Raw genomic sequence first — 22,786 nt, forward strand, 5'->3', positions numbered from 1 at the left:
TCAAGTGAGCTTTGTGGCCTTTTGTTCACCCACTCCCGCACCCGCCTAGTATTAGTTGCGTAGTTACGTAGGCTCGTGGGTAGGGTTTTCACTGATGAGCCCCTTGGTGCTCCTAGTTGCATAGACTCGTGGATAGGGTTTTTGCCAATGAGCCCCTTGGTGGCCAGCACCCCCTGAACCCAGGCTCACCCACAGCACCGTGCGCTCTGGCTCCCTGGACATCCTCTTCTCTTCAGCTCCTCTGCCCTGCCTCCAGTGGCCCACTGATCACACTCGGGCCCTCCTTGTGGGTGGTCTGGGCATGCACGAGGTCCAGCGCCCAGATGCACCGTGGTAGTGAGTGTGGTACTAGAAGTTTCCCACTGCTTTTGGAGTTTCCATGGGGATGTTTCACACATGCAGAATGCCCCTGTTTTGTAGCGGCCACACCAAGCATAGGCTTTCCCAGGAACCTTTTATGGAACAGGTGCTACCTGCCAAGGATAGTGTCTGTAGCCCCAAGGGTGATTTCTTTACACCCTGCATTCTGTGGCCTCCTTGATATGTGAGGCTTGCTTTGATTATCCAAGGGAGCTCCAGGGAAGTCCCAGGGGTGACAGCGGCTGCAGAGGGACAGGCATCATGGGGAGGGGACGACGTCCTGGGGGGCTTTTCACCCCCTGGCAGCTCCCCAGCACCATAGGCTCCCAGCAGTACCTTCCATCCTGGGAACCCTGGAGGGGGCGGCTCACTACTCTCCTTCCTGGACTTTCTGCAGTGACACGTGTCCTCAGATTTTTCTGAAAGGTTCCCACCATCTGGGGGACATAGAACATATGCGGAGGATAAACTCTGCCTTACAGAACAACGTGGACCACGGTCATAGCGGTCACCAGTGATTGAGGGAGGCCTGTCACATCCTGGGCCGGTGCTTGACTGCAAAGCTACCTTCACAACCAGCCCTGAGGTGGGATTTTGGGCCCCTTTCAAAGTGAGGTACAGAGATTCGGGAACCAGCAGAAGTGGGAAAGGTGGCTGGGCCAGGTCAGCCCCAGGTCTGTGCGACTGCAAGGCCTCCATGGCCCTCCCAGCACCACCCTGCTTCTCAGTACATGTTTGCTCCTTCAGTCATTCCCACCCCACAGGTATTCACTGGGCCCTTCTAAACTGCCAGGACACAAGGCAGATGGAAGTCCCTGCCTAGTGAAGCCGAGGGCCCAGTTGGGAGATCTGTGTGATCCACAGGGAGCTGAGGAGTGGGGAAGCACAGCCTTGCAGATCGGCTGCTTGTGTGCGCTGGGATCTGGACATGCCACCTGGCCAGAGTGTCCCAGATGGAACCGAAGGCCCAGGCTTCAGAGGGCCACACAGGCCCCTTCCTGGAGCTGCTGGGAACCGTGCTTCGAGCTCTCTGACGGCTCTAGGATTTGTGGGCGGGCGTGGTAATGGGACATCTGTAACCAGCCCGGGGTGCCCCCAACGGGCCCTTTATTGGAGCCCATTCTTGGGCATTTGGGCTCTCGGAGGGGAGCCATTCGGAGGCAGGGCTGGGCACAGCAGGGGCTGACCGGCACAAAGGAGAGCCCCGGAGGCATCTGCATGTGAAAGGCAGGTGGGCCTTTACTGCGTCCTGTCTCAGGCCACTAAAGCACAGCTGCTGAGCCCTGCTCGCAGGCCTTTTTGTGGCCGGCGGAAGGAAGCCCAGCTCGGCCCAGGGTCGCTTCATAAAGCAATTCCCACCCAGGACCGCCAGTCCCACAAGCCATCCTTCCAGGTGGGGCCTCTCAAGCCCCAGGGTGCACCGGAAGCCCTGGGACCCTGTTCCCGGCGAGGCCCCTCCCAGCAGGTTTTGGAGCAGCGAGGGACGGGGCCAGGGGAACCGTGTCTGAAGTCACCAGCCTGCAGTTCTCAGGACTGACCCCTCCTCCGGCCTCCCCTCCTCGACGCTGGGCCGCCCGGCTGCATCTGGCCCTAGGGGTGGCAATAGTAACAACTGCCAGGGACCCACGACAGACAGCCGGGAGCCTCACCTGTGCTGCCTCGGCCCATCCTTCCAGTTGGGGCCCAGCACCTGCCAGAGGAGGTCCCTTGGGGATATAGGAGGGGGCGGCCACTTGGTTGAGCTTGTTTGAGCCAACAGGAGCTTTCCTGACTCAGCCCAGACCTGGGACAAGGTGTGCTTTGACGGGACCACCCTGCCACTTCCTGCTGCCATTTCGTGGGTGGCTCCCTCCTCGCAAACAGTCCCACTAGTACTGGAAGGTACGGAGCAAAAAGTCCAAACCTTTGTCACCAGCGCTGACCGACGCATTCCTCTAGGGTGACACTGTGGTTCCTCCCAAACCCCTTCTGCTCTGTTTCCCCCTACCCCGAAGCACAGAGGACTTGAAGACCCAGTGCCTCCAAGACCCTCTCCTGACATCACACCCTCCTCACCCCCTGCCCCGCACTCCGGCCTCCTCTCCCTGGTGCTCCCAGGTCACAGAAGGCTGAGTCCCTGCAGATCCCGAGCCAGGGCTTTCCAACTCTTATGTAGCCTTGGAACATTTACCCCCCAAATGAATCCAAGGTAGACCCCCCCGCCATTAAACAAAAGGACAGGGATCCCTGGGTGGCGCAGTGGTTTAGCGCCTGCCTTTGGCCCAGGGCGCGATCCTGGAGACCCGGGATCGAATCCCACGTCAGGCTCCCGGTGCATGGAGCCTGCTTCTCCCTCTGCCTGTGTCTCTGCCTCTCTCTCTCTCTCTCTGTGTGACTATCATAAATAAATAAAAATTAAAAAAAAAATTTAAACAAAAGGACAAAGTTCAACAAGTGTATGTTGTCTCTGTTCAAGTCCATAATCCATGATGAAGCCAGTCAGTGAAAATGATCGAAGTGTTTTGGTGAGTGACGATATTGAAGCCCCGACCAGTGGACAGCTTAATAGTTAATTTTTAAAGATTTCATTTCTTTTTATGAGAGGGAGAGAAAGAGAGAGCACAAGCAGGGGAGGGGCAGAGGGAGAAGGAGAAGCAGGTGCCCCGCTGAGCAGGGAGCCTGATGTGGGGCTGGATCCCAGGATGTGGGGCTGGATCCCAGGACCGTGAGATCATGACCTGAGCCGAAGGCAGATGCTTAACTGACTGCGCCCCCCAGGCGCCCCACCTCTAGCACCCCAAGGATGTGCGGGGAAGCCATGCTGGCACACCCGGCCCCAGCCCTGCCTGGAGTGGCGTCTGCCACAAATTTCCATGACCCTGCGGCTGACAGGATGCTGCCCACGTGTGGAGGAGAAACCAGAGACTCAGAGGCCTGCCTTAAAGATGCCCCCCCGGGGAGGGAGAGCAGGGCCGGTGCCCTCCCCAGGGCGGGTGCTGCTTCCTCGTATCACCCAACAGAGGGTGGGTGCCAGCTCTTGTGGGTGAGGCCCTGGGCATTGAGTCCCAGCTCTGTCCCGTGGTGGTGATGTGGTCTCAGGCAGGTGTCATAGTTTTTTTGTGCCTCAGTTTCCCACCTGTGTCAGCGGGGGGAAGTCAAGTGAGATATTTCCTCTTACACTGCCATTTCACTTGTGCCACCTCTAGGAGCTAACGGAGCATTTTGTGGCCTGAACGGTCAGCTAATGGTGGAGAGGTGGTTCTTCTGCTGATAAGCGGAGTCTTTCACCTGTTGAACTTGGTACTTGGTCAACCCGAAATCTCTCAGCTCGGCCCACAGGGTATTATTCACGTTTGTGTGCATTTTCGTGAGGCCAGTTCATAATGAGGGGTTCTCGTCTGTGCCCCACCCCCGGGAGAGGCACTCATCCCCTCGGAACCCAAGGTCCTCGTTGTAAATGGGGATGTTGACCCATTTTCCGGATTGTCTTGCGAATTCACTGTGAGCCTGTGGGTGACGTACTGGGTGGCTGGGGAGGCACTGGCGGCCAGTCACCCGGAACTGTGGTAGCTGCTGTTGGGGTTCCCTTTGTCCTGGGTGCCCCAGGATTGTTCTTCAGGATGGTCAGCCCTGGATTTTTGCCCCAGCCTCCCTCTGCCCTCTTAACAGTGCTCTCTGAGCTCCCTCACCTCCTGGCCCCTCCTGGGCCCTGGTTCACTGGCCTGTGGCTTCCTGTCAGACTGCCCACCTCAAGGGCCCAGATGTCCCCAGCACGGGCTTGCCACAGGGGTGATAGGCACTGTCACCACCCACGTCTTCACTGGCATTATTGAGTATTTGCAGCGTGCCGAGTGCTTCTGATCTGGTTCTGCCTATTGTCTTCACAACAGCCCAGTCAAGTAGCTTCTGTTAGTGTCCCGTTTTATGGATAGGCAGACTGAGGTTGGAGAGGGTTGGGTCAGAAGCCTCAGCCACAGAGTCAGAGGTGGCAGGTGTGTTGCCTTCTGAGTCGGGCTTCCACCTCCTGCCACCTCGCCCCGGGAGTCCTTGGCCTCTGTCCGTCCCCTGCAGCCCCTGGCCCGGACCAGCCCGTGATGGCGCTCTGGAAGGACTGGCTGGCCACGGACTCTCCCAGGTTGGGGAGTGGTCCAAGAAGCCACAACTCCACAGCCCATGCCCTTAGGCACCTTGTGTCCCTCTGTTCCTGTCCCCCGCTTTCTGAAATGAGCCATTGGTTGAATGCTGCCCAAGCTCTCCTCTGGTTTCTAGATTCCCTGCACTTGATTTTAAATTGTCTTTATTAAAATAGTTTTTTAAAAGATTTATTTATTCATGAGAGACACAGAGAGAGGCAGAGATACAGGCAGAGGGAGAAGCAGGCCCCATGCAGGGAGCCTGACACGGGACTCGATCCCAGGACTCCAGGATCACAACCTGAGCTGAAGGCAGCGCTAAACCGCTGAGCCACCCGGGCTGCCCTTAAGTTGTCTTTATTAAGAAATAGTAAACTGATGTCTGTGGACTCAGCATGTCCCTTTGGTCTGAGCTCTGAGGCTTAGGAAGGTCAGAGAGAACATGTTGGGTGGCAGGTGAGGTGGTCACGGGCACAGGAAAGAGGCACCTGGGGTTTCGCAACGTCTCTGGCTTTGGAGCCTGCCCGATGTCTATTTGACCTCATCGCTGTTCCCTGAGGTCACCAGCCAGCTGGTTGGGACTGAGAGGCCCAGCCAGGACCCAGCCATGTGCGTCACCCTGTCCTTTGTTCTTTCTCTTCTGTCCATCCAGACTTTGGACTCTGTTTCTTGCCTGGACTCTGACGACACAGTGATGTGCATCGCTGCCCACAGAATGTCAGATGGAGAATGGGGAAGGACTTTAGGGTCGGGGAGCAGCTGGCTGTCAGCCTAGCTGAAAGGTTTGCCCTGGTGGATTGTAGGAAGGAAGGGGAAGGTGCGGCGGGCCCGGCCCCAGCTACTGGCAAAAGCTGTTACTGGTGCCCCTTGGCGTTCCTGGTCGAATGGTGACACCAGCATGTGGGATGGCCCACGGCATGCCCACACCTGGAGAGCAGAGGACCAGGCACTGCTGTTACCCCATGTCATGGCTGGGATTCAGGGACCCCAAGAGTCTGGTGTCTGGATGCCTGGCCAAAGGCATTTGCCGGGTGCAAGTGCAGGACCCCAGCTGGGAAGCCAGACCTATTCTCACGGGGCAAAAACCCTTCTGTGGCTGCTCGAGCCACGAGGCGGCTCCCTGACCCCAGCTGAGGCCCATCATTGGGGCACTTGGGGAGCCAGGCTGGGTCCCTCCCTGAATCAGTGTGGGCGCCTCTTGGTAGGCGTCAGTGACTGTTTTTCTGCTGCAAAACTGTTCCTGTTCCACTCGCTCCTGTTTGACCTTCTATTTTAAAAAATTGGGTTCTTAGAGCAAATAAGTACTTTGCAAGATTCACTTCTTCCAAATGTGTGTTTTCAATCCCTGTGGCTTTCCATGAGAGAAGCAGCCAGAGATCTTAAAGTCAGACAGCAGCTGGCACGGCCGTAGAGCGCTGCTCAGGCTCGCATCTGGGTGCCATCAGGGTCGCTGGGACTGGGGTTCGCTGGGGGCCTTGGCCAGGCGCTGCCACCCGTGTTTTGGTTCATAACACCCCCCTGAGGTGCTGTGAATGTCACTTCCTCTCTGTAAGGAAACTGAGGCATAGCTTTGTTTATCTGCTGCTGTTCCCCTTTTAGTAGTCATGCCCCCCGCCCCACCAGAGAACCTCTTGAGCTGTGGCCCCAGGGGCAGAGCAGGCCAAGGCAAGGATGGGGGGACTCCCCCTCTGTGACCCTCAGTCCCCCCCTCCTGGTCACTTGTCATGCGGGAGAGGGTTCCTGACCCCTGAAGTAGAGGTGGTGGTGGCCCCAGCTGGAGACCAGAGCTCTGGCCCAGGGCAGCCTAGGGGGGCCTCATTCAGCTCTCGGGGGACCAGCCTCGGAAGGAGAGAACCAAAGAAAGCACACTCAGCTTTCTCTTGAGGCAGAGAAGTCACCCGTCCCCTCTAGGCACTAACTTCATTTGTCATAAGTCTAACCTGCCAGCCGGTGGCCTCATCTTCTCATCCAGGACCTGCTCAGCTCGAGGCCTCCTCCCTCCACCGTCCCGTAGAGGCCTCTCCTCCTGGGTGGGGCGTGGGGATTACCTGGGAGCATGGGCTTTCTTCCCGAGCTCCTCTGGGTACCGGAATGATGTGGTTCCTTTACCAGGTGGGCCCATCAGATCTGCAATTTGGGTGAGTTGGGGACTCCCACAGAAAGGCATTGTCACCCTCCAAGAGCTGTGAAGATGGGCTGTGCCTGGGCACCTGGGGGATTGGGGTCCGGGGGCTTCCTGGAGGAAGGGAAGCATGAACCTGGCCTTAAAGGATGACTTAAGGTGTGCCTGTAGTCAGCAGCCTCTGGGTGACCGGAGGCCTTGTTGGGTCCCACGAAGGTGACAGCTTTCCCAGGGCTTGTGAGGAGGGAGGATGGGCACAGTCAGCAGGGCCTTGTCTGGGGCAGCCTTCTTGCCCCCCCCGCCCCCGGGTGGCCTCCCCTCCCAGCCCCTCTGTGGCGAGCCAGAGAGGACAGTGGGCTGTGGAGCTATGCCAAGGTCGGTCAGGATGTCCAGTAATCGCCCTAGTGCTCTACCTGCTATGGAGCCATAATGAGAGGGTTTCCATTATTTTCGGGTGAGCGCCCCTGGCAGATGCCGACAGCCAGCAGATGTGTGAGGTCCGAGGTGATTTGCAAGGGACCAGTTCATGTGATGCACAATAATTGCACCAGGCGACGTTGTCACTCAGAGGCTTGTCCTGGCCTGCCGGGATGAGGTAAAGGTCAGTTCAAAGATCTGGTGTGGCTGCAGGAAGTGGGGGCAAATCCCACTCTCGTGGGACTCCTGGGGAGGAGGGGGCAGCAGGCTGAGGTGGTGCCCGGGGTCTCAAAGGGGCAGTGTGGCCAGAGCCCCACCCGGGGACATCAGAGCCCCACAATAGAACACCTGTTCCAGGAGTTCTTGGGTTTTGGGGGTGTGTGAGGTTAGCAGCCTGTCCTGGAGCTGGGCCCAGCCTGATGCTGAGATCCTGGAAAGTTGCTCTCCCGCTCTTGCTTGCAGGCTATGCTCAAGTCCCGAAGCCGTGCCTGGCTGGAGCTCTCCTGACATTCTGAATCCTTGTGGTCTAGGGCCCCTAAGGCCAAATCTGTGACATCTGGCAGCAGACCCGGCGGGAGATGCTGAGGATTTGGTTCTCTGGCTGTCGTGTCTGTTCACGCTGCCACAACAGAAAACCACAGGCTGGGGGGGCTTCCAGCAGACTTTATTGGGAAGCCCAAGATCTAGTGCCAGCAGGGTCTGTTTCTGGTGAAAGTTCTCTTCCCGGTTTCTAGGGGCTGCTGTCCTCATGTGGCCGCCTCTGTGCAGCAGAGAGAGATCTCTGGCATGTCTTCTAAGGACACTAATCCTGTCCTATCACAGCCCCAGCCTCCTGACCTCACTTAGCCCCCATTACCTCCTTAGGGCTGCAGGATGGGGGACACGACTCGGCCCAGAGCACTGGCCATTCAGGGCCTTCCCTTCAGTGCCAACCCGTCATCTCACAATCTTGTCCCCCGAGCACACTCATGTGTGCTCCACGCACGCCCCTGGGCTGCTGTGTCTTACATGACACTTCCCTTATTGGGACCATGCAGGCCTGGGCATGCCACCCTGTAGCTGCCACCGTGTGGTCGGTTCACAGCCGTGGGCTCTGCTGCTCACAAGCCGCATGACTTTATTGGTCTCTGCCTCTCAGAGCCTCTGTTTTGTCAGCGGTAGAATGGGGACAGTGGTTGTCATTTCTTGGCTCATTGCTCGTTGAGCTCATACTTCAGCCTGCATGCCAGGCCCAGGGGATGTTTGTACAGAAAAAACCACGTGGGTCTGGATGACATCAGATCACAGATGCTGATCCCGAGGCAGGGCTCAACGTAACATTGTAATCATGCTTTATTCTGTTACTAACACACACTTTCATTATTTTCAGTGATTGCGAGAAGCAGAGAGAGAACCTGGGACTTGTCCCAAATGGTCAGAAAGGGGGTGCAGTCGGCCGAGATGGGATGGGGACTTCCCGCACCTTTCGCACTCAATTTTTTCAGGGACTGATTTAATCCTAAAACCAGTACTTTGACTTTAAAGCACGTGTTTTATGAACTTAGGTGAGTATTTCAAAGGACACCCTGTGGCGGAAGTGTCCCGAAGTGAGTTGTGTTTACTCATTTGTCATCGGCATCTGAAGTCACGTTCTGAATAGCAGATGTGAGGCACTGTCATCTCACTGTCACACCGATTGTTCACTGTTCTGAGAAGGTCACATCATAATTCATTAGCAATAATTAGTCCCCCGACACCTCTGCACTTCTTCGCTCAACTGCTCCATTAACTTGGGTGCGAATCACACATTCCAGGCGCCAATCAATGAAGATCCGTCCATAACGCACAAGGTGATGCTATTAGTTACAATATATTAACTGCCTAATTTAAAAATACAAAAGCTGTCTTTATGAAGGGCAATTAACCACTAAGCGTAATTGATCATTCATAACCCTCTGATTAGGAAAGACAAATATTAAGAAAGGACTGAACCACCTGGGCTGTTGATTAAGACACGGTTAGACTTGAGGTGTGTGTTCACTGTGTTGATGGTAGATCTACAGATTCCTTTCCAAGGGGCACCTGTCAGCTCCAGTGCTTGGAGGGTCAGGAGGCTCATCATCACGTGGGAACACCTGCCTGTTTCTGATGGGGCTTGTGAGGGGGCTGGAGGCCCAGGACACCCTTGGGGGAGGCAGTAGGTGTGTGGTACTAAGGAAGGGTCCCTCTCACTGGTTGTCATTTGGATTTTTTCATCACTCAGTCGTTTAGCAGTTGGGAGCCTGCTGCGTGCCGGCCCTGTGTGAAGCAGGGATGCCGAGAATGAACCAGATGTCATTCTTGATCTCATGGAGCACAGAGGTCTGGGAGAGAGACAATAAACAAAGATAAAAGTTGGAATTGGAGATACTGGTTAGCGTTATAAAGAAAGAAAAATACTGGCAGAGGTAGGATGAGGGCAGCATCACACAGGGTGGACAAGCGGACATTGAAGAGACCTGCTGCCTTTTCCCAGGTCTGTCATCACTAAGGAGCATTGCATTTGGAGCTCCCTCCCCCCCAGGATGGTGCAGATTGCCTGAGGCATCCCTACCCATTCAATGAGCCTCCTCTCCAGCCTCATTTTCTGGCTCTGCTTCCATACCCTGGGCTGCTCGAAGATTCTGACGCCTGACCAGGTCCCAGGAAGGCAGGGCCTGCATTGCAACTGCTGCTCCCGCTGCTCCACCCACCCTTCCCTGGCCATCTTGTTTGCACGATTGGAGTTGGAGTTGGCTCTTCTGGGAAGTCTTTTCTGAGACCCCATCCTGAGAGGAGACCTTTCCGTGCTCTGGACCCACCTTTGTGGGGTAGCTGTGGTGGATGTGCTTCCTGTTCCTGACTCTGTATCAGTTCCAGGACCCGTGTTAGGGCCAAGTAGGAATTAGCCCATGTCCCCGGCGCCTCAGATCCAGGGAGAGGGACAGAAACTTCTTGACCTTTCTAAGACTCAGTGTCATCACTCCTAAAGCAGGATAGAAAGTAAGTTACCACTGGGGTTGAGGCAGAGTTGCATTTTTAGGGTCTCACTTGCCCAGATGGAGGTTGATTTCAAGTCCATAGCTCAAGTAAACTGGGTCACCTCCGTGTTACTTCTGCACATGGGCCATCTGTGAGTACGAAATTGGAGTGTGTAGCTCTTGTACATGGGTATTTATTGATAAATAATAAATGATAAATTATGTACTTAACACTGTATTAAATGTACTATTTATATCATAAAAAATGTAAAATCTGAAAGGATGGCTGAAAAGTAAAGATGTCTTCCTGTGTGTTTGGAGACCGTTGACATGGATGTATTTAGAGACCTTTTTTTTTTCTTTTAAGATTTTACTTATTCATGAGAGACGCACAGAGAGAGGCAGAGACACAGGCAGAGGGAGAAGCAGGCTCCCTGCGGGGAGCCCAATGTGGGACTCGATCCTCGATCCTGGGGTCACATCCTGGATCCTGGGGTCACACCCTGAGCTGAAGGCAGACGCTCAGCCGCTGAGCCACCCAGGCGTCCCTAGAGACCTATTTAGAACAGTGCTAGGTGGCGATTAGTATACTCAGTTAATTTTCCTAGGGTTTCCCAGGCCACCTGGCTTGTAGCCTGGGGTCTTTTCCACGACCCCACACGGCAGCTCTGCACAGATGCTGAGTAGGACTCTCCTCTTGCCCTGGCCGAGGCTTGTCCAGGGAGGGCTGTGTGTTTAGGCCCTGGGCCCACGTGGACAGCTGCCATCATACTTGACTCCTTGCTTGGGGGCTCAGCCATGCCGGCCTCCTTTCCCGTGCAGTCCGCTCTTCCCTCCGCTGGGTGCTGCTCCTTTGCCTCCTCCTAACCCCCTTCTGTCTCTTCATCCCGATCCAGTCCTTCAGAGCACATCTCTGTCCACAATCACAAATCCCCCTTCCTTTGCCAAGTTTCCTCCCACTGCCTGGCCTGTGGCCCCCTTGGGGAGCCTGCCTGTGGTCCCAGGTTACAGTTCTGGGCACTGGCCCCCAGCCAGACACTTAGTAGGTGCTCAGTAACTGGAAGGGCTGGATGTTGTTGCATCTGGGACCTCTTTAGGCATCTGCTTTGTGGCTTTGCATTCCGAGAACCTGCCCAAATGCAGTCAGGATGCAGCAGGTATCCTGGGAGCTCAGGAAAGAAGAAATGTGCATGTAGCTGGCCTGCCACAGCATCTCCGGGTCGTCTGAGGTTAATGCCGGGCTTGCAGGGGCTCCCTGGGTCCCCTCTGTCCATCCCGGGATCATCTGTGTAATGAACATCTGGCAAACCCTTCTTCAGCGACAGCAATGAGAAGACACACCTGAGCCTGGTCCCTCAGCCTTGGCACTTTAGGGGAAGTATGGATCCAGAGTTAATTAGGCATACGTAGCTCACCTGTAGAGTGCAAGTGCTAATCACAGTGGAATGGTCCAGAGAAATTACTGTGGACATTCACAGGTGACCTCTAACCAGGCTGGGTGGGTGGAGTGGTGGAGGGGACATGTCCAGGGGGTCTCTGGAGGTGTTTGAATTGCCACGTGTGGAGAGGCAGTGTGTCCTAGGAGAGGGAACAGGGATGTGTCCCAGGAGTGGGGATGTGTCACAGAGAGAGTGCAGATGTGTTCTAGGTAGAGGGATTAGACGGGATGTGTCCCGGATGGAGGGTGTGGAGATGAGCCCTAGGCAGAGAGTGGGCACATACCCCGGGTAGAAGCAGGAGGTGTGTGTCCCGTGTGGGAGTGGAGGGAATGTGTCCTAGGCCGTTGGTGTAGAGATGTTTCTCTGATGAAGAGGTGGGGACCTGTCCCAGGCGGAGGGAGCGGGGATGCGCCCCGGGCGACAAACTCAGTGAGGATGGAGAGGAGGGGTGTGGGGCATGGTCGGGCTTCCCTGGAAAGGGTGGGCTCCAGCTCAGCAACCCCGTCCAGCACCCGAGGGTCAGCCGAGGCTGGCCTCAGGGAGCTGCCGCCGCCTGGCCCTCGCTGGAAGTCCCGATTGCCCTTGGGCAGGGACCACCTAGCTTCCTCCCCGGAGGCCACATGTCCCAGTGCTGACAGCACCCCCTGCCTTTGTTCCCACTTCCAGATTGAAGCGGTCCCGGCTGAAGGTGAGGTTCTGTACCAACGAGAGCCAGAAGTCCCGGGGCAACCTGGTGGGGCTGCTTCGACGCCTGGGCTTCGACATCTCAGAGGGCGAGGTGACCGCCCCGGCCCCGGCCGCCTCCCTGATCCTGAAGGAGCGAGGCCTGCGGCCACACCTGCTTGTCCATGACGGTAAGCCCGCTGGACCCTGGGCATGGTGGCGGCTGAGAGAGGGTGTCCCTCTCACCTGTCCCAAGCCACTGGGAAGGACATGAACACTTGGCTCCTGCCGCTGGTGCTCATGGGCCTGTGAGGTGGAAACCTCGTGGGCTTCCTGCTGGGGACCAGAACCCTTGCACCCCCGGCCTCACACCAGAGGATTCTTAGAGGCACGTTCCTGTCGAAGCAGTTTTTGCAGAGCAAAACCCTGAGCCTGCTTTCTTTGTTCTAGAATGGACTGAGGGGGCAGGGAATTGTCAAGGGGGCAGAATTCTAGCTTTCAGGGTTTGGGGGAGCAGGTAGGAAGGGAGTCTACCCCCCAGCCTTTCCCCCTCACCCCCAACCCTGAACTTGAACTCTTTGTGAAAACCAGCTCTGCTCTGGCAAATGGCACCAGGTTTACATCCTGATCTTAGTCTAAATGCAAGGAAAGAGCCCTTTTGACCCTCAGTGGGGAGTTTTTCTGGAAAGAAATGGAAGGAGCAATATTATCTGCTGCCTTCTGAATATTTAAAAAGAAGAAACATAAGCAGTGCTTCAGAATTCAGGACACTTCCCTGTCGATGCACTGAGCCCTCTTTCTTCCCCTGAACTTGGTATTTTTATTTAGGAACCACTGGCAGAAGCAAGCATACTTTTCTGCCTCCCGGCAGGAGTGGGGCCCCCAGAGGTTGAGGGTGCTCCCTGAAAGGCCTGAGTGTCAAATCCATAGCGCTGGTGCCAGTTGAGGGCAACATGCCCAGCCTTTAGAAATCCTCTTTCTCAAAATCCTTCCTCTGTGATCTGGGATCTCTGCCAGTGTCTTTAGAACAGGTCCTCAAAGAAAGAGAAAAACTTAAGAAAGAAAATACCCACCCCTGGGGCAAAGGGAGGGATGGGGGTGGAATGAGGTGGGAAGAGGAGGGAAATTCAGGATTTGCCTTGAAGGGCTCCTTAATCGATGAGTTCGAGGAGCTGATATTAGAGCTTGAGCAGATGCACCTCCTCGGCTGCAGTCCTGCATCTGTTTTCCATAAATATGCCTGTGTTTTCAGACTTCGAATCTTTTTCCAAGTTTTATCGTTGATGGATTCCACCCCCCGCAACATTTTATTATGAAATTTTCAAACATACAACAAAGTTAAAGGAATTCTACTGGGAATATTTATATGCTCATCACCATGACTTTACCAATGACATTTTACTGTATTTTCTTCATTATTATGTCTACCCATCCCTTCGTCCAACTTTTCATCTCATCTTTTTTCTTAAGATTCATTTGTTTATTGGAGTGGCATAGTGGGGGAGGGGCAGGGCGAGGGAGAGACAAACTAAGCAGACTCTGTGCTGACTGTGGAGCCTGACACAGGCCTTGATCCCACGACCCTGAGATCATGACCTGAGCCAAAATCAAGAGTCGGACACTTAACTGAGCCACCCAGGCGCCCCTTCATCTTATCTTTTTGATGCATTTCAAGGTAAATAGCAGATGTCGGTACACGTCCTCAAAACACTTCAGCACATCATTAACTAGAGTTCAACATCTGTTTACATTTTGTTCTCTTGATATAAAATTTATCCACAGTGAAGTACAAAAATCTCAAGTGTACTTCTGCTGAGTTTTGACAGACGTCCACTCTGTGTATCCCAGACCCCTGTCGTGCTCATGATCTAGAACTTTACCATCACCCTGAAAGGTGCTGCCTGGCCAATCCCCATCCCCTGACCCTTCAGAGACACACACTGCTTTGATTTTTTTTTTTTCTGGTTATGAATAAGTTTGCCTCGGGTGGATTTTTATATAAATAGAATCATCCAGGGGATCCGTGGGTGGTTCAGGGTTTTAGCACCTGCCTTCAGCCCAGGGCATGATCCTGGAGTCCCAGGGCCTGATCCTGGAGTCCCGGGATCGAGTCCCACATCGGGCTCCCTATATGGAGCCTGCTTCTCCCTCTGCCTGTGTTTCTGCCTCTCTCTGTCTCTCTCTCTTTGTCTCTCATGAATAAATAAATAAAATCTTAAAAAAAAAAAAGAAAAGAACCATCCAGTATCTAGTTGTGTCAGGGGTTCTCCAGACCACAGGCCACCCTGAGGCTTGATGATTTGCTGGAAGGACTCACAGGTCTCAGAACAGTTGTCAGACTCACTTACCAAAAAAACACAGATTAAACTCAGCAAAGGGGGGAAAGGCGAACGAACTCCAGGAGAATCCAGGTGCCACCTTCCAGCGGTCCCCACCCTTGGAGTTGCCCTGAGACACACTTAATTCTCTAGCAGAGCTGTGTGACGGTACCTGCGACGTGTCATCACCCGCAGAAGCTCCCTGGAGCCTCTTATCCAGGGTTTTGATTAAGGGTCGGTCAGGTAGGCACACAGCACCTGTGGACTGACCTTGGCTATTCAATCTCCAGGCCCCCAGGGCCTCAGGCATGGAAAAAAACTCTTGATTTTTTTTTTTAATACTTTATTTATTTACTGGAGAGAGAGCAGAAGAGGGGCGAGGGGCAGAGGGAGAGGGAGAAGCAGACACTCTGTTGAGCGGGGAACCGACATGGGGCTCGATCCCAGGACCCCGGGATCATGACCTGAGCCGAAGGCAGATGCTTCACCAACTGAGCCCCCCAGGTGCCCTGAGGACAGCCTTTCTTTGGAATCCACGGGGTCAGAGCAGCCCCAACAATACTGTAGTTGGGATGTAGCCGTATGGTTGCAGGTATTTACTCTTTTTGGTTGCAGAGTGCTACTCCGTTAAGTGAACATACCACGGTTGGTCTTTCCCCTGTTGATGGACACCTGGCTATTTGCAGGTTTGGGCTATTAGGGAGGAAGTCTGCTAGGAGTGCTTCTTCACAGTCCTTTTGGGTAAATACCTAGGAGTGGAATTGCTGGGTCAGAGGGTAAGTGGCTCTTCAGTTTTTATCAGAAACAGCTAGCCTTTCCCCAGAGGACTTTATGTTCCCGCCAGCTGGCTGTTGCAGGCACCCTGCCTCCCCACCAGCACTTGGTGGTGTCTGTCTTCGTAAATCTTGGCATTCTGGCAGGTAGGACGGGTTATCATGTGGTTACTTCGGTTTTTAAAGCCAGCAAGGTCAATGTCTTTTTTTTCTTTTAAAGATTTTATTTATTCATGAGAGAGAGAGAGAGAGGCAGAGACACAGGCAGAGGGAGAAGCAGGCTCCACGCAGGGAGCCCAATGTGGGACTCGATCCGAGGACCCCAGGATCATGCCCTGAGCCGAAGGCAGACGCTCAACCGCTGAGCCACCCAGGCGTCCCTGAGCCACGCAGGTGTCCCAAGGTCAATGTCTAATACCAAGATAGGCGAGAGTGTGTTTTGTCCTAGGAACTGGAGGCATAAGGTCACTGACTCAGTTTATCCTTGCAACTTTCCGGATTTTAATTTAAAATTGAGAGCAGAGAAGGCAAAGGAGGAAGAGGCTTTGCTAAGGGGATTAGTGAGCAGGGACAGCAGGAATCAGCTGTTGCTCCTTCTTTTCAGCACCTGTATATGTCTCAGCTCTCCTGTCTTCTGTGGGGTTGGGCCAGAATGTTCAGTGTCCTTACAGTTTGGGTCCAGCTGTACCAACCCTATAAAGGTTGCCAGCAGCCTCATTTCAGTCTATATCCGGGAATCTGTGTCTTCTAGGCAAATATTCCTACTCAGTTACAGAGCTCTGGGTTTCCTGCCTGTGGGTATGAAGTGAGTAGCCCCTGGGGTAATGCCGGTATTGGGGTGGGAGCCCCAGGGACAGGCCCATCTTTCTCCTAACAAACCCTAACTGTGGGGAAGGGAATTCCTTTGTCTATAAAGTGGGAATAATACCCCTACCTTGCCCACCTCCTGTACAGCTGTGAGGATCAGGATGCACGTCTGAGAACGGGGCAGGCACACGTGGCTGACAGGTGTCCCTGGGAGGAGGTAGGAGGTAGGCCACATCACCCCAGGGCTTTATCCCTCCTTCTCTTTCCAGGAGTCCGCTCAGAATTTGATCAGAATGACATGTCCAACCCCAACTGTGTGGTCATTGCAGATGCCGGAGAAGCCTTTTCTTACCAAAACATGAATAAAGCCTTTCAGGTGCTCATGGAGCTGGAAAATCCTGTGCTCATATCTCTGGGAAAAGGGTAAGTCAGCTTCAGGAGGAGCGTTTCTGGCTGCTTTGACGACACTCTGTGGGTCTCTGGCTTACGGAATCAGTAAACGGTGCTGAAAAGAGGGTGTGGGGTGGGCGCAGGCTTTGCCTAATGCCTTTTTCTTGCTTTTTTTCGTCATTTCTTCCTTCCTTTCTTTTAATAACTTGTGAGGAAATGAGGATCCTGACTTCAGGAGCTGGTTGGTCAGGCTGCCGTGTGGGCACTGGGCTGGGAGGGGCTGGAGCCGGGCAGGGTCACTGCGGACGGGGGGGTGGGGGGCGCCCATCGAGGTCTCAGAGCGCAAGTGCTGACTGTCCGAAGGTTAGGGGGGTTTGCACGGGATACCACACTAGGCACGAAGATTGTGTCCAGGGGACACCGACATAGTGAAGAGAGGGCTCGAGGGCCGGGCCTAGTGAGGAATGCTCTGGGCCGGGCTCCACATCTCTGGGCACAGATCTCTGTAAAGTCATGATTTTGTTACCAGCATTTTCCTCTGAGCCTTTAGCACAGTCCTCACTGTATTTTTCTTTAAAAGAACAAACCACATTGGTTATTTTTCTCAACATCTTTTGCCACCAAGACAGCGCATGTTCATGGAAGGAAAATTAGAGCATAGAGATGAGCAAAAAGAAGAAAGCAGAAAGTATTTCCATTCCACTGCACAAGAAAACAGCTGTCAACGTGTTGCTGTGTTTCTTTCCAACTGATTTCTGGTCCAAATAAATCATTACAGAGGGACGTCCTCGGAGCATCAGTATCAAACCTGACCTAGTTTTGTCACCCGGTTTTTGTTGTTCACCAGATAATACTTTGTGAACAACTCTCGACTCAATAAATAAACGTCTCTGTGGCGTCGTTTCCCTGTAATCTTTTTTTTTTTTTTTTTTTTTTACAGGATATCCTGTAGTTTCTTAAACCGATGCCTGGTGATATCCATTAGGCTGATTCTGATCTTTACACAAAGTAAGGCCACGATAAGCATCTTTGTGCATTTAGGATGATGTGCGCATCGGAGGTGCTCCAACATGTCATCAGGTTGCTTTTCAGAAAGCTCTGTAGACTGACTCTCTTATTGACAGGCGTAGTGCTAGGATTTTAGAATCACGGGCTCATAAAGTAGTAGGGACACCGTAGAGGCTGGCCCCAGCCTCTCGTGCTCGGCAGAGATTTGGGGGCCACCTCTGAGGAAGGCTTTCCCAGCTTTGGTGCTTCTGCTCTTTGGGAGCTCCCTGCCTGGGCCTGCCGGATGGGGCCTGGCTATTGCAGTGGTCAAGGGAGGGACCTTTCTTTGGCCACCGGCCATGTCCAAGCACTTGATGTACTCATTTTGTCTAATTCCCACCACAACCCTGTGAGCTGTAGGCAGCAGCATCACTGTGTTGGAGGTGGGCTTATGGAGGTGTGAGCGCGTAAAGTAAGCCGGAGTCGCCAGCCAGGAAATGCTGACAGGGCCAGGAGTGCTACCGAGAGCCTGTGCTTGTCACCTCCAGCCTATGTTTGAGAGCAGATGTTTGGCCCACACAAGATCTTAAATTGGGTGGGGAGGGGGCAAATGTGTTTAAAAACTGGGAGATTTTATATGAAATATCCAGATTTCGGGATTCTTCTTAAAAATCAAAAGATCTGATGGTTCAGGGCCCCACATTCCTGAGCACACAAAAGCTTAGATGAGGCTACTACCTCCATCAATTCCAGCTGATGGTGGACCTCACCACGTCCTGCCGTCCCCTTCACCTAGCTCACCGTCTGCTGTCACTTACCTTGCACTGTTGGTGGGTTTTCTCATACTATCTGTTCAAGGCTCTGTCTCTAACAAAATAGGCAAACGAGATTTTTTTAAGGAAAGGAAAGGAGGATATATTTCCTTTAGGAACTAGAAATATTCTAGTGTGTTTATTATACAAATAAAATGTGTCCCTCATTAGAATTCTTCACAGAAACAGAACCGAGAGAGGCTAGGTAAGTCCAAAAGCTGCAGGGCAGGCTGGCAGGCTGGAGACGTGGCGAAGAGCTGTGGCCTGAGTCCAAAGGCTGTCTGCCGGCAGGTTCCTTCTTGCTCAGGGAGGTCACACTGTTCTGTTCGTGTCTTCAGCTGCTTGGATGAGGCCCACCATGGAATGGAGAGCAGTCTGTTTCCTCAGAGATCACTGATTTATTTATTTATTAAGATTTTATTTATTTATTTGAGAGCGAGCATGAGCGGGGATGGGGCGCAGGGGGAGAAGCAGACTCCCCGCTGAGCAGGCAGGCCGACACAAGGCTCCATCCCAGGACCCCGGATCATGATCTGAGCTAAAGGCAGCTGTTCAACTGACTGAGCCACTTGGGCGTCCCCAGAGACCACTGATTTAAATATTAATCTCACTCAAGAAAGACCTTCACAGCATCATCCAGAATATTATTTGACCAAATATCTGGTGCTATGGCCCAAATTGACAGATAAAATTCACCATCCTAGTCCCTTTCCGAGCTCACAGCCTTATAATTTAGAGCACCGCAAACCATGGAACCCGGCCTCTTCCCTCCAGTTCCAGGCTTGGTCCATCAACCGTCCCTAAAATCACCAACCCCTCACTAGAGAACAGCATAATTAAGAAGCTCTGTTATAACTCATTTACGTTAAAACTTTTTCCTTTAAAATTGTCTCTAATTGGGGCACCTGGGTGGCTCAGTGGTTGAGCATCTGCCTTTGGCTCAGGGTGTGATCCCAGGGTCCTGGGATCGAGTCCCACGTCGGGCTCCCTGTGTGGACCCTGCTTCTCCCTCTGCCTGTGTCTCTGCCTCTCTCTCTTTCTCATGAATAAATAAATAAAATCTTCAGTAAATAAATAAAATCGTTCATTATTAAACATTATTATCCCAGGTTATGGGTAGTAGTCAAAGTAGGTATGCTGTTGAAGAAGAAATGGAAACTGTCGAGTTTTAGCTTCGTCATCCTGCGGTAAATTCAAGAGTAGGCAAGGGCTGGTTTTACAGACCAGCGGTCGGGGGGTGCCTCTGACTTATGGGGGCTCTGAGTTGGGTTGGGCGCCCAGAAACAAGGGACAGGGACTGACAGCTTTCCAGCCTCGGTCAGCAGCTTCTCGGGCAGCCCAAGGCCCGTTGGCGTGGGTGGGGGGGTCGTGGCCTGCGAGGGGCCGCCCTGCGCCGGGTAGGCCGAGGCACTGGGGCAGAATGTCCTCCTCCTGGAAATGGAGTGATTTACATTTGGCATCTGTTTGGATCGAGAGTGGGAATTGCCTTTGTAATTTCTTCTGTCATGCTGCCGTCAGAAAATTAAGCTGTTTACGCGACAGACTATGGAAGGTTAATGGCTTTTGTGGGAAAGGTCAAGTGGTCATTTTGAAGGGAGGCCGCGCTGAATAATCGGAAGGGCAGGGGACTAAAGCATCAGATCTATCTCCTGCTCCTGCCCAGCCCTTTGCTGGTCGCTTTGGGGCCGGGACACTTGAGTCCCAACCCCGCCTGCTGTCGCCCTCGTTATGCCAGTAACAAAAGGTGGTAGGGCAAGTCTCTTCGGTTTCCTGGCTAACCTGGGCCTTTATATTTAGAAAAAAATTAACTCCGGTACTTGTATTTACCGTGTCTCTAAAAATATTTTCAGCTAACAGATGGCCTTCAAGGTGGCTTTTGGTTGTCTTGAGTGAACACCGAATAAAGAGACATTCTGGACACTGTCAAAACAAACCCGGATTCAGTTTAAAGAGAAATTGTAAGGTTTCTAATTTTGATTTATGGAAGTCAGTTTTCTTCTTTAGGCTCTAAAAATGAGCGTAACAAAGACAAGGTTTGCATTGAATATTTTAAGCCGTGTGCTCCGGTTTTCCTTCCCATCAGGACTAAATTTAAGCTTAAGAAAGTCTCGGTTCCTGTCATTTGGGAAGAAAGACTTTGGGGAGTATGGGCCAGGCCAGAAGTCCTGCTGTGGAGGTGACCTCGGGAGTATTTTCCAGAGGGAGGTACACCCAACTCCTGCCTCCTCCAGCCAGCCCAGGGCACTGGCCAGAGGCCCCTAGAATCCTCAGCTCCAAACAGAGCTGTGCCTGTTGCAACAAGGTGGCGTTGTTTTTATTTTTTTTTTAATTTTTAATTTTTTTTGGTGGTGTTGTTTTTAATTTGTCCTCTGGTTTCTGGGTCAGCCTGTCCTCACCTCTGTCCTTTGTCCCTGGCTCACCTTGATAAGTCCCTTCCTCGGGGGGGCCCTCCCTGGTCCCCTTTCTGCCCCTTCTGGGCTCCCACCACCCCCGCCTTCTCCCCTTCCCATGGCAGTCATCACGTGGATGTGCAAGGGGACAAAGTGTGGTGGCCCTACGAGCACCTGGCTGAAGCCTGGGCCTGCAGCAGTGTCTGACCCCCAGGGTCCTCAGCAGGGTGCTGCTGCGTGATTCTGAGAAGGTCCTCGGGGCTGAATGATTCTGTTTCTCTCCCTTGAGCTTCAGGTCTCAGCTGTGATGTGTCCCCGGGGTGCTCTCTGTCTCCCCGTCCCCAGCACGTCCAGCCCTCCTCAAGCAGAGCATGCAGAGCATGGGGTTTCCTTGGACATCGCCTGTGCCTTGCCCCTCTGTTCGTGGACTGGTCTGTTTCCCCACCAGATGGGGAGGACCTGGGGGACAGCCCAGGTTTGGGATGGTCACCAAGTCCTGCAAAGGAGTCTGGGGCAGCTGTGTCCTGAATGTCACCAGCTGTGGTGCCACCATGTGCAGGACCCAGCATCCAGCGTCTCCCTCTTCCTGTAGGCCAGACTTGGCTTTACTTTGCCATTCCTTAAAACTTGGGACCACTCTGGAAGGTGGTTTATTGTAGAAATGGGGAAATAGAAGGAAAGGAACACTTTGGTGAGGCCGTGTCAGTGCAGAATACATGTCTGAATTCTGGATTTTTTTTAAGGTTTTATTCATTTATTCATGAGAGACACAGAGAGAGGCAGAGGCATAGGCAGAGAGAGAAGCAGGCTCCATGCGGCGAGCCTGACGTAGGACTCGATCCCGGGACTCCGGGATCATGACCTGAGCCAAAGTAGACGCTCAACAGCTGAGCCACCAGGTGCCCCTGGATTTTGGATTTAAGACAAATGCAATTAAGAACCTCTAACCCTGTGTTTTGGGGTCACCCTTTAAAAGGCCCCCCGCACTGAAAGGAGGAAGTAGTTCTCTTTGATTTCCAAGCATCTTCCTGAAGGTATGCAGTGTCCTGGCTGGCCCTCATGGGGTGACCCTGACAGAGGAGCCTAGGGTTCCCTTGGAGACCCATGAGTCCTGTTGTGCCAAGAACCACCCCCCTCCCCATTCCTGGCTCATTGCATGGGCTCCAGATCTCCCCGACAGGACCAGCCCTTGCCAAAGCAAAGCTTTGGCTAAAGCCTTGCAGGCCAGCCTGTGTGAAGTCAGGAGCTGCTGCCGGAGGTGGACATCGGGCAGCAGAAAACACTGATGCTGGCCGAGTGCAGGCGGGCGGTCAGGCTCCTGCAGCCTTCAGGGCCTTGGGGGCAGAGAGGAACACGCTGGACTCCTGGGTGTGCAGAGCTGCAGGATAGGAGACAGCCCTACAGCAGCTCCTGAGAAGCTCACCTCTAACATTTAAGTAGGCACAGAACGGATCACATCCCCCAGAGATTGGAAGACTTGTGTTCATCCTTCCTGGCCCAGCTCAGCTTACTGCCTATCGCTCTGTCTGGGTAAACAGCATAACAATAGTTTCTTTTTTTTTTTTTTTAATTTTTATTTATTTATGATAGTCACAGAGAGAGAGAGAGAGAGAGAGGCAGAGACACAGGCAGAGGGAGAAGCAGGCTCCATGCACCGGGAGCCCGATGTGGGATTCGATCCCGAGTCTCCAGGATCGCGCCCTGGGCCAAAGGCAGGCGCCAAACCACTGCGCCAACCAGGGATCCCATAACAATAGTTTCTAATATTTTTTGAGCAGTTTCTGTACATGAGGCGTCATGTTAAGAACTTGGCATGCATGATCTCACTTGAGCTTCACGACAATCCATTAGATAGGCACCTGGATCCCCCCCCCCCCACTTTTCAGATTAGGGAACTGAGGCCCAGAGGGCTTCAGGGACCCCAAGGCCCACTGTTAAAAAGAAGTAGAGCTGGATTTTGGCCCTGGGGTCAGCATGCCTCACTTGCCTTCTCTTTGGGTCTCTGCATATGTGTTCAATGTCTCCCCGATTTGAAGGGCATAGGAACGAGAGCACTCCTGATGTGATGGGTCTCAAAACATTTTAGTGGTGTTCCCAGACTCCCATTAACCCTGCCGTTAGAGAGGCACAGATTAAACTACCTTTGCCCTGGGACGCCTGGGTGGCCCAGTGGTTGAGCATCTGCCTTTGGCTCAGGGCGTGATCCCGGATCCTGGGA

At 53.4% G+C, this 22,786-nt stretch overlaps 1 protein-coding gene across 3 annotated transcripts in view; it reads left to right on the top strand.

Moving 5' to 3' along the window:
* LHPP (phospholysine phosphohistidine inorganic pyrophosphate phosphatase) overlaps positions 1 to 22,786 on the top strand; it is a 127,373-nt gene that overhangs the window by 5,214 nt on the left and 99,373 nt on the right. For all 3 annotated transcript variants that reach the window (XM_038579041.1, XM_038579043.1, XM_038579044.1), the window contains exons 2-3: positions 12,095 to 12,282; positions 16,259 to 16,412. In XM_038579041.1, coding sequence (XP_038434969.1) covers positions 12,095 to 12,282; positions 16,259 to 16,412 — 342 coding nt within the window. The remainder of the gene's footprint in view (positions 1 to 12,094; positions 12,283 to 16,258; positions 16,413 to 22,786) is intronic.

This window comes from Canis lupus, chromosome 28 (assembly GCF_011100685.1).
Source record: "Canis lupus familiaris isolate Mischka breed German Shepherd chromosome 28, alternate assembly UU_Cfam_GSD_1.0, whole genome shotgun sequence".
NCBI lineage: Eukaryota > Metazoa > Chordata > Mammalia > Carnivora > Canidae > Canis > Canis lupus.